Source organism: Vombatus ursinus, unplaced genomic scaffold (assembly GCF_900497805.2).
Source record: "Vombatus ursinus unplaced genomic scaffold, bare-nosed wombat genome assembly UNPS02009132.1, whole genome shotgun sequence".
Taxonomy (NCBI): Eukaryota; Metazoa; Chordata; class Mammalia; order Diprotodontia; family Vombatidae; genus Vombatus; species Vombatus ursinus.
Genome location: NW_020948910.1, coordinates 3192668 through 3204963, shown reverse-complemented (window position 1 = coordinate 3204963; position 12296 = coordinate 3192668). Strand labels below are relative to the sequence as shown.

The window sequence follows — 12296 nt, the reverse complement described above, 5'->3', positions numbered from 1 at the left end:
TTAGTTAAAAAAAAACATTAGTATGTAAAATATCTCTTAAAGAATAAGATGAATTATAAACATACACAAGTGTAAGAGATGTAAAAGTTATCTCCATATCTCAGGGGTCTATTTAAAACAGTTTTATAGCTCATCTAGAATGATTTTCATCTGATAAATATCGTATAAGGAAGATGATAGGGTTTGCATTTTAGCAACATGACTTTTAACATAAGATTGACTCTCAAAGATTGAGATTTTGAAAGAAACAGATTTTATTTTCTTCAATATACTTGGTTCTCTCTACCTTGACCTTGACTCCTCCCACTGGTCAGAATTTCTCCAGCATATTTATTTGCTTTTAATTTATATATGTATATTTATATCTGCATCATGGTATTTTTCATTTAATTATTCAGTAGCTTTTTAGGGACTATGGTAAAGACTCAGGCACAGCAGAATAGCATAGTAGACAACCCTGTTGTATTTAAGGTCAAGAAGTTCTGGATTCAAGGTCCACTTCTGACAATTAATAGTTCTGTGACTATGAGCAAGGTTTTCAAACCCTCTGAGCCTCAGTTCCCTTTTCTTTAAAATGAAAGCAATGATACCTACCTTACTAGGTTATTGTAAGACTCAAATGAGATGATATATGTAAAATGCTCTATTATTATCAATTAGTATTATTATTATAGCCACATTGTATTGCCTTGAACAGGAATTAAGTGTGGCATAATGTAAAGCTCAGTGACCTTGGAATCACAAGACTTGAGTTAGAGTTCCACTAGTACCATCTACTACTAATTGTGTGAGCTAACTGAAGGCACCTAATCTTTCTAAGTCTCATTGTCCTCATATGTAAAATGGGAATACTAACATTTGGAGAATCTGTATTTGAGAATTGCTGTGATAATAAAATGAAATTGTATATAGAGAGCCTTTTATAACTATGATGCACAATATAAATGTAAGCAATTATTATCATTACTTCTGTTGAAGAGATAAAGACTCCTTTTCAAAACACATGCTCATCAGTTTATAATTTCTTACTTGGTGTGTAGGTGCCTAACGTTTTGCTGTACACTTGTGCTACTAGCTGTGCCTTAGGCAATAAACATGCCTAACATGCATATGTTTATATCTACAATTTTCTGGAAAATCCAGAATGAAACAAAAGCTGTTTTGTTTTTCTTCAAAAGATTGCGATTATAGTAAGGATCTGACTTTAGATAGATGCCAAGGGTATTAAAATGCCTTTAAAGCACTATGAGTCCCATTGTGGAAGAGGCTGGCAACTGTATTAACTAATCATTTAGTACTAATAATAATAGCAATTATATAACATGTTAAGGTTTTCAAAGTGCTTTGCGTATGGTATCTCATTTGATTCTCACAATTTCCCTAGCAGGTAGGTGATATTATCCTTATTTTACAGATTAATAAAAATGCAAATAAAATAACCTGACATCGGCTATTGAATTCATTTTAAGCATCTAAATATTTTTACTTAATATATTAAACCTCTGAGGTCATCATAGACCGCCCAAAACTTAATGATCTAAGTTACACTATGATCTTCTCACACTAAGAAGAACACTTCTTAGTTTAGCTCAGAGTTCAGATTAGAAGAGGAAGTATCAAGGAGATTCTTTTTGGTCTTGCCATTTGTTCCTGCCCCTCTAAGAAAGCAGATGCCATTGGAAGTCATTTCTATTTCAGCAGCTACTTCTTAGAGATCATCTAATCCTCTCCCCTCATGCTCACATGAGAGATTAGACTTGTTCTTGGCCATAAGAGGCCAGTAGGTACAAGAGGCAGAAAGGTAAATTTCCACTTGGTATAAGGGAAACTTTTGTGAGTTGTTAAAGGTGTTCAGAGATGAACTAGACCCCTTCAAGAGCTTGAGTTCTTTCTCACTTGACATGAAACAAAAGCTGAATTACGCTTGTTGTTCCAGAGGGATTTTGTTTTTTAAGATTCATTTTAAGCTAGATGATCTCTATTTTTCATTTGAACTCTGAGGTCCTGATTCCCAGACTTAACGTATTGGGGTAAATCAGTCCAATCATCAGCAATATCCCTAGCAATATAATGCACAAGCAATCTTTCCCTATTTTAGAATCAACTCCTGAAGAAAAAGCCCAGAAGATTGCTAAAGCCATGCGCAAACAGTCTTTAGAAGTGAAAGAGAAGTGGGAGAACCTCAATGCAGCCACTAAAGATTGGCAAAAACAAGTCAACAAAGCACTTGAGAAACTAAGTGATCTGCAAGGAGCCATGGATGACTTAGATGCTGACCTAAAAGAAGCTGAGGGTGTACGGAATCGCTGGAAGCCTATACGAGAATTACTTATTGACTTTTTGCTGGATGACATAGAAAACGTCACAGTAAGTGCCTTAGTTGTACCATAGTAATCTAGATGTTATTGTCTTTTCTCACTTTTTTACTTCCAGTCTAACTGTGTGACTATTTGACTTGGTTAGAAAATCTGTTAAAAAATTTAGAGCTCTCCTTGAAAGCTTGGTGTTTTGGTGTTTTGATTTAGAAATAGGGAATTTCCTGTTGCTCCTGGACTGTTGGGTAGCTAAATGGTTCAGTGAATAGATCAGAAATCAGGAAGACTCATCTTCCTGAGTTCAAATCACATCTCAAACACTTACTAGCTGGGAGAGCCTGAGCAAGTCACTTAAATATGTTTGCCTCAGTTCCTCATATGTTAAATGAGCTAGAGAAGGAAATGGCAAACCACTCCATATTCTCTGCCAAGAAAACCCCAAACGGGCTCACAATTGAAATGATTGAACAACAACAACAATAAAAAAAATTTTCCAGACTTTTTCCTTCTTAGAACATGCCCAGAAAACATTAAGTATAATCAAAAAGCAGTGTACAAAAGTGAATGAGAATTCTGCCTTCATTTCCTGGCAGAATAATGTCATTAGGGAATGATGTAGACTCTAAAATTCTTAGGAGAATTGTACAAATGCCAAGGAGCAATGATTTGAACTTTAATGATTTAGGACAAACATTAGAAATTCCAAGAAAATCCATAAAATAACCAATAAAAAAGAGTGAAATTTGCAGCAGTACAGTACAAATAGTACAAATGGGTTAGGATTCAGAATATATATGACTTTATTTTGTAATAAGGTCTCTACAATTAGGCTTTTTCCACCTCTACCTTCTTACTTTCATTATGTTGAATGGTTGAATAAAAAAGAGAAGAGAGAAGGCCTAATGACCCTGAATATATTTCTTCATTAGGGAGAACAAGATGTCTAAGGCAGCTACTTCGGGTAGTGGTCTCTAAAATGTTTTGATCACTCACCTCTCATTAAAACAATTCAAATCATTTAATCATGATATATGTATTTTATACATTTATAGTATGTAACTTATGTGTATGTAACATTTGTAATGCTTATTTATAAATTACATACATAACTACTATATTATGTGTATTGTAAAGCTTACTCAAAAATAGAAATAAAAAATAAATATGAAAAACAAAAATGAAATAATATTTGATCCCGGAGTTGAGCCATTAGGTAAGCATGAGTAGGGGTATAACATAGTCAAATCTGCCTTTAGCTAAATCCCTTTGACAGCTATGATGAGGATGGATTGGAGTGGGGAGAGACTTGAGACAGGAATACTAATTAAGAAGCTATTGCAATGGTCTAGGTTAGAGGTGATGCAGACCTAAACTAGAGTGGTGGCTATATGGGTGGGGGCAGTTGTGAGAAATAATTATAATAGCTAGCATTTATATAATGATTTAAGGTTTGCAAAATGCTTTGCAAGTATTATTTCAATTGAATCTCACAACAACCCTGGGAAATAGGTGCTATTATTATCCTCCCTATTTTACAGATAAGGAATCCTCATTTTACAGATAAGACTACAACTACAACAGATAGAGGTTAAGTGGCTTGCCCAGCTAGTAAATGTCTGTGACTGGGATTTGAACTCAGGTCTTCCTGGCTCTGGGTCCAGAATTCTGTCTACTATGTGACCTAGGAGGTGGAACTGATTAGATTTTGATGTGAGATGAAATAAAGCAAGGAGTCAAAAATGACAGTGAACTTGAAGAAATCTGAGTAACCAGAAGGTTGGTGGTTACCTCAGTAGTAATAGGAAAGTTTAGAAGAAGACTAGGTTTTGAAGAAAATATAGATCGTTATCATTGTGATGGTATAATGAGCCATCTGTTGTCTCAACTCTTACTCAGCCCTTAGTCACTGAATGGGCATGGCCTCAGACAAAATGAGACCTGGGAAAGACCTAATTTAGAAAGGCCAAGGTCACCCACTGCGTACTGGACCATTTCCAGTTGTCTTGACCTTTGTCATGCCACTGGATATCAATGACTCTGGAGGAGAGAGTGACTTGGTACAGCTCTGCCTCACTTACATCCGATTCATGTGAAAGTCAAGACATCAAACTTCGTGATATCATTGGTCCTCTTAGAGAGCAAAAGATCAACAACAACAACAACAACATTGTAATTGTATTTCTGAACCAGCCTACAATCCATCCATTCCTATTTATCCTGCCCCACCCCCCAAATGAAAAGGAGGGAGGCACTTATTAGCGTAGCACAGAACCCAGTTTCTGAAGGGTGCCAAGAGGTGGTGAGGAAGGGGCAGGTAGTTAGGTTGGAATTTTCCTAATGGCACCTACAAAACTGCTTTGGGTAGTAGCTAGTGGTTAGTATAGGTTGTAATTTCCCAGAGGCTTATACCTGGCCTAGAGGGAAAGGTTGGAAAGGTAAGTAGCTTGCCTCCCAGAGGGAGTAGATAGAGTAAGAATGTTGAGTGAAAAAGACAGGTGTAGTTATGTTTGAAATAAGCCCTCCACTGGCTATGTCAGTGAAGATGGGAATGGTACCTGTCTTGCAGACCTCTAATTGGCTGATCATCCTTCCTCAACTCTAATCCTGAGGTGACAGAACAACTTTCCCAGGGGCCAATCCCTCTTTTTTTTTTTTTGAGTTTGCTGTTTTAAGACATGCAAACTTTACCTAAAATTCTATTAAAGACTCTCTTTATAGACTAAGTAGACAGTTGTGGTGTGGGGTAAGTGATAGTGTTGTGATTTAGGAGCCACTAGAAAAGGCTTCTCTGTCCCAATATATATCTTTCACTCTGACCCTCTAAATGGTACTTGGAATTCCTGCATTGCCTGTAGTATTTAGTTTACTATTAAAAACATAAAATGTTTCTTGGGAGTGAGAATGAATACATAATTAGTCATCAATAATTTATGTCATATTAGGTTACTAGATTAGCTAACTAGGGAATGAAACAAAGGCTATCCAAGTTTTAATTAAGATGAAAGAAGTCAGGAAAGGTCCAGGAGGTGAATTGACAGGCCTAGAGAGATAAAACCTAGTCAGTTAGAGCATAGGAGTGGTGAATCTTCTGGTCATGAGCATTTCCAAACTTATGCTAGACTGGTCTTGGATGACAAAGACTTGGCTCATTACTGGGCCCTAAGTTAATGCCTCATTAACTTGTTAAAACCTTCTTAAGTTTTGTTCCCTTGGCACAGTCTCTGGGAACTGAGGGTTGCTTCCACTCAAAAATGAGGCACTTTGAATAAAAATTTAGCATAGGAAATGTAGACATCTACTGTTTTGCTTTTTCATATTACCATCCCTGTATGATTAGGAGTGTGAGCAAAGTTTATTTGGAAACCCTGATTCACTTTCAGAATAGTCCTATTTTCATGGCTCAAAACACTTTCTTTGGTTGTTGTTTGAATTAATCCTATTCTCTGTGGACATTTTTCAATGTCCAAGAATTAAAACCAGATTTAGAATTTTTGCATTTTTATAGAATTTCAATAGATTCTTAGCTTTAAAAAAAATTACAACTAACAGCTAGTTGGAAATGGATTTTAAGTTTATGAGATTGGTATTGCAGGAGATGGTTGTTCCACTTTTTTCTAAAGTAAATAAAATCCTCTTAAGATTTTTTTTTTCCTATAAATATGAACCTTTGTTAATACAAGCCATTATATGTGTACATCTATTTTACAAAGACCTTTAAAGATTTCTTCCTTCATCTACTGTCAGAAATGCTGTGCTGGGAAAGGGGACATTGAAGAAAGAGGAATGTTACTTGTTATGTGGAAAAGGGAATCTTCATCTCCTTTTCAAAAGTTTTATGGCTTTGTATACCACCTTGAAGAGCTTCTTTTTAACGTTTGACGTTTAAGCAAGCTCTAAACAAGCTGTCGGGAACAGCTCTTTGTTCTGGTATTAAGAAACCATTTGTTATATCTTGATGGCATTTTCATATAGGAGAATTAAAGTCTATTAACTTTTTCTTGCTATTGAACACGAGACACACATGCATGCACACATGCATGTATACAACTGGCATCCCAGGAAGTGATTGGCAGTCTATAGGCAGACCTGAAAGCCAAAAGGCTCCTCTTGCCAGGAGTAGTCTATTCTTCTAATGCTACTGATCACAGAGGATTTCAGGAGAAACTGGGATAACTGAATTCCTTGGAAAGAATACATTTTTTCTAATCACTTTTGACTTGTTTTAATAATATTTAGCAATAGTCTGTGTCACAGCAAGCAGTTGCTTTTGTCTGCCTACAAATACAGAATGGTTTGATGCATCTCTTCAGTTACAAATAAAGCAATTTTAATTTTTGAAGTAATGTTTTATTGGTTTTAATCTAAATTAGGTTTCTTTAAAAATTTTAATTGAATAAATGTAATCCATATCGTGTTGCTTTCCCTTGAAAATTATTTATGGCATATCCTTACTTCCAGAAAGAAATGTTGAAAGTTTTCTTTAAGCTAAGATTTTAACCAAAATAGTTCAGGGATAAAGAAGTCATTTTTATTCAATGACCCATCACTGACTCCCATAGGCTTAAATGATCCTTAAATATATATATATTTTTATTTTTTTTCCCCAGCATCGGTCTGCCTGCAGTATGCGTAAATTGCTATGTCAAACTATCAGAGCTATTATATAATTATGTAATTATAGAATATTATATAGTGTATATATAATAATAAAATCTACAATACACATATAGAATATAATACACAATATATAATACAAAATATAGTATATATTATATTGTATAATTATATGATTCTTTTAATAATTCATTAGCTACTCATGTATGCTCCAGCAAGAATTTTGGAGTATCCACTTTGAACCATATTTCTAGTGGCAGCTAGTCGAGGCTATTGAAGGTGATGCTCTTCTCCCTTCTACGTGTAGTGCTGATACTTCTGTATTTAAAGGGGAAAATCTCTGTTCATGTGAAGATTTTTGTGCTATTTACAGAATCTTGCTAGTAATCAACTAGATAAATATAAGACTCTTGTTAGTTATAAAGTATCATATATAATACGGGATGTTTCCTACTTGAAAATTGGTTATATTCTAGATACTTAATTATGTTATTTCTTTGGAATTTAGAACACATTTTCCTATAATAACAATGGCATAAATAATAATTGGCTTCCCATACTAACCCATAAAAATTTATTTTAATTTACCACCTAACTGAACTGCTATTTGTAATCAGTTCAAGTAGTAGAAAACAACAGAGAGTAATATAAATTTTGTATTTTCTTCAGTGAAGTATATCCTACCCTCCAGATAGAAACAATCTCTCATCTTTCTATAATCCAATAGCACTTATCACAATTCTCCCTTAGAATTATTTTTGTACTTTTCTCCTATTACATTGTAAACCTTTTGAAGATAGCAGAAGTTCATCTTTATTCAGTCACTAAATAAACATTTGTTAAGCCCCTACTATGTGCTTGGCATTTTGCTAATTGCTAGTATATAAAAAGAGGCAAAAGATAGTTCGCTGCCCTCAAGGACCTCAAAATATAGTACTTCATAGTGCCCTGCATAGTACTTTGTTCATAGTTGGTGTTCAAAAATATTTGGTGCATTAAATTAAGGACAGTTAGTTCTAATTAAGAAAACAGTGTAGATGTAAATAGAAACTCTAGTGAAGTAGAAGTTTTGTGAAATAGAACTCTTGTGAAGACTATAAAGAAAAGGAGGAAGATTAATGAAACCAAGAGTAGATATGATAGTGATGTTCAAGGTGTAGAATCTGATCAAAGTTTTATTTTAAATATGTATTATATAGGTCTAATCATTGAATTAGCAGCCCCATTGACCAGAGTTATATTTCTAAGTCTTTTTTTTTTTTAAAGTTCATCACCGCCACATTTTTTCTCTTCTAACTATCCTTGCTGTTTTTCAGGGTAATAGAGATGGGACATTACTTTTCAGATAGTTTTAATCCTTTTTCTTTTATTCCAGACATTTAAAGAAGAGATTGCACCAATTAGCCTAAAAGTTAAAACAGTGAATGATTTATCCAGTCAGCTGTCTTCTCTTGACTTGCATCCATCTGTAAAGATGTCTCAGGAGCTAGATGATCTTAATAAGCGATGGAAACATTTACGGGTATGACTTCATTCCTTTTCCTTTTGGAGAAATATTCCTTGGATTTTCCCCCTTTCTCCTTTTCTGCCCCAAATAGTTTTTTTTCCCTTTTTCCATTATTTTACCAATTGTCATGGTTAATAATTTCACTATGAAATGAAGTATCTGTCAAGTCAACAAATGTTTAAGAAGCCTCTGCTGTGTGCCAGACTCTGTGTTAGGTGGTGACGATGCAAAGAAAGGTAAAAACAATTCCATACATACCCTCCCCTATCCCCCCCACACACCTACCTGATAAATTGTAGATAATCTCAGAGGGAAAGTCCAGTAAAGGCGTCTTTAAGAAAATGGGATTTTATCTGAGATTTGAGGGAAGCCTAGAAGTCAAGTAAAGAATTCTAGACATGGGGGCCATTTGTGAAAATGCCTAGTTTCAGGGGGTTGAGAACCCTATGCAAGGAACAGCCCGGGAACGAGTGTTACTGTATGTGAAAAGGAGTAAGTACAGAAGACTGGAAAGGCAGGGTGGGCCAGGTTATAGAGTGCTTTTTAGCATCTTGAGCAGTAACGTCATGTAGGTACTTAACTCATCCCTGTTAATAAGGCTTTATTTTTGATGCTAAATTCTTATGATATTTAAGTAAATTACCCAAAAACAGATGACAATAATTGAAACATTTGAAAGCTGAAACATTTCATTTATACTAGCTCATGAAGAAATAATTTTTCCTGCATTATTCCTGTTTTTTTTTTTTCAGAAATAGAAATTTTACTTTCTTTTCATCTTGTTTTATTTCTGCCTCTCCATTTGTACATTTTGACCAAGGAACCCATTTCTGCCTAACTACCCAGAGCCCACTCTTGCTCCTGGCCCTGGCCTTTCTGATTCCTTTATTTTGATACCTTTCTCAATTCTACCTTGTTCTACCTTAGTAAATATTGAGGAAAAAAAGACTTTCTGATTGTCACCATGTTACCTATTAAAAAAAATTAAATGTGTGTACCACAAGGTTAAAGAATGTTACATTTGGGGCAGCTAGGTGGCACAGTGGCTAGAGCTCTGGCCTTGAAGTCAGGAGGACCTGAGTACAAACCCAGCCTCAGACACTTGACACTTACTAGCTGTATGACCCTGGGCGAGTCACTTAACCTCATTGCCTCACCAAAAAGAAAAAAAAAAGAATGTTGCCACCCAGTATTCATTTGTGTGCTGACTACTTCATTTCCAGTGGATCATAGGTAGCAGAAATAAACATGGTTTTTCCAAAATCTTGCATGAAGGCCGAGGTCAGTACTGAGGGGCAGGTAGTATTTGTGTGTCACACTGTGTTTCATTTTTCTCTTTGTTGTTGTTTACTTTTTTATTTTTAGGCAATTGGGGTTAAGTGACTTGCCCAGGGCCACACAGCTAGTAAATGTCAAGTGTTTGGTCTGAGGTCAGATTTGAACTCAGGTCCTCCTGCCTTCAGGGCTGGTGCTCTATCCACTTCGCTACCTAGCTGCCCCTCACACTGCGTTTTAAGGCTTAGAATTGTAACTAAATGAAATTTAAAAATTGATGTTTCCTAAGAAACATTTTTGATTAAACATTTTCATGTATTTGGATTTTTTTTATTTTACTTGAAAATTTGACAAAGCTAGGATGCATATGTGCAGACATTCTTACCTGCTTGACAGTTTCTTGCAGCATATGACACTCAATTTGTGCTGAAATGATTTGAGTAGTGAGACACAAATATATAAGTTGCCACCTATGCTTCCCTTGTGAATAAATACAGAAAACAAAATTTGTCTTTATTTCTAATTCTTACTTGTTTTCATTGGATAGACATTCTTACAGTCCAACTTGATTTACTTCCCAGTCTGTTTCTTTTGCCTTTCATCTTCAAAGATAAGGAATCAGAGAATATGTAATTTTTGAAAGAGAATACATATTCTGTCTTCCTTGTCTCTAATATTGGTAAGCTATGGAACTCAGGTGTCAACTGCTGGGTGGATAGCAGAGAGAAATCTGACCTGGGAGGCAATATTGTTAACACTACAGAAACAGCTTTTTAAAAAAAATTTGTTTGTTTCTCTGAATATAATGAATAATGTGTAGATGGTGTCGAGCTATGATGTAATTTAATTAGACATGGAAGATCAAGCCTGACTCATCAAAAGTCAGGGGAACACATGTTCTCAAATGCTTCCCTCTTAGAAAGGCAGCTGTGAAACTGACGATCTAAATGGAACCAGCTGAGTATAGATATGTAGACAAAGACAAGAAATTCTTTTGAGGAGAGAATTGTTTACCTCTGCCATTTCACTTGCTCCCAGGAGCTATGGTGAGGTGGAAAGCACAGTTGATAAAAAGGCAGGAGACTTGGCTTTTAGTCACAGCTCTGCCAGTAACCAGCAGTCTTTCTGCTGCTGAGTTACTTAATTTCTCTAGGCTCCAGCTTCTTCATCTGTAAAATGAGGGAGCCGAACTATATACCCTGTAAAGTCCTTTGCTGCTCCAGCTTTCACTAACTTCCTCATTTCCTTCTTTTAAGGGTCACTTGTCCATCTCAGTACCCATGTAAAGTCATAGAGGCAGTGTGTAGAACCATCAAGTTGTCCTATATTGTCATATTTAAATCAGTGATTGTGACTATAGTTTTCATTCATTTTCTTTGGAATAAAGAGAATTCTGTTTCAAAACTAACTTTTTTGTTTTTCTTGCATGGATCCATATAGGTTTCAATAGAAAACCGCCTTAAAAAGCTTCAGGAAGCCCAAAGAAGTCTTGTACGATATTCTCAGCGATTTCTTGCTAGTAAGTAATAATAAAGATCCTTGAACTCAAAGTTTTTATTATTAAATTCTTCTTTTTCTGCAGATACTTAAATCCTTAATAAAAGAGTTAATGTTTAAGGGATCCAGTATAAAACAAAACAATTAACTTGCTATGCTTTAAACTTTCTTTTAAGCAAGGTACCCTTCTCCTCCCCCCCCCCTTTCCTGGTTACCCCAAAATCCCTTTATGGAGCCTGGAAAGTCCAAGAAGGATATTTGACTCTTAGCAGGGCCATATTTTTCCTTACCTAAAGACTGACCTTGTGTCCTCATTCTTGCTAGAATGAATCCATAATCCTTGCTCGATTCCAATATTTAGGTCTACTTCTTGCTCGATTCCAATATTTAGGTCTACTTCATCCCTTCCCCAAGATTGCTCCTTTATCCATTGTCCCTGACCTCTGGGATAGACTCTCTAAAGGAACTTAAGTATCCCTGGGCCTTGCCACCTCTACGCCTTCCATCCTTGCTGCCCCTGAACCCTCCAGTATTGTTTTCCCCATTTATATTGTGAAGTCTTTTGAGTGTAGGAATGAAAATAGGGACAGTCTTCTTTTTCTATTTGTTTCCACAGTGCTTAGGCCATAGTAAGGTCTTAAGAAATGCTCATTCATTTTGTGTCTCTGCTATATTAGCTCACAATACTCACTGAATATTTTTTTTCATCTAGCAGTTTATACACAGAGACCAAAACTCACCAATATGAACTTTGCCACATAAAAAATAATTTTCCTGTTCTATCTTTTCTTCTTTAAAATAGTTGTTATTAGTTATTATATAATCGATCATACGATTCAAAGTTACATGTTAGCATGATTTCAGAAGTATAATTGAAACCTATACTAATCCCTATGTAAAAAAAACCAAAACTTTCCCATCAAGAATGGAAGAATTGGACATATTCAGCTAAGAGAAGAGAAAATTTAGAGGTCAGTATATGTGATAACTTTCTTCTGATTCAATTCAACAATCACTTATTGTTGTTTATTATGTATTAGGTACTGTACAGGCATATACTGGGAATTGGGGTATAAAAAAATGAACCT

At 35.4% G+C, this 12296-nt stretch overlaps 1 protein-coding gene across 10 annotated transcripts in view; it reads left to right on the top strand.

Annotated features, from left to right (window-relative positions):
* Positions 1-12296, top strand: part of UTRN (utrophin) — a 620052-nt gene that overhangs the window by 476978 nt on the left and 130778 nt on the right. For all 10 annotated transcript variants that reach the window (XM_027850670.1, XM_027850661.1, XM_027850663.1 and 7 more), the window contains 3 exons: positions 2099-2367; positions 8305-8451; positions 11152-11230. In XM_027850670.1, the coding sequence (XP_027706471.1) occupies positions 2099-2367; positions 8305-8451; positions 11152-11230 (495 nt within the window). The remainder of the gene's footprint in view (positions 1-2098; positions 2368-8304; positions 8452-11151; positions 11231-12296) is intronic.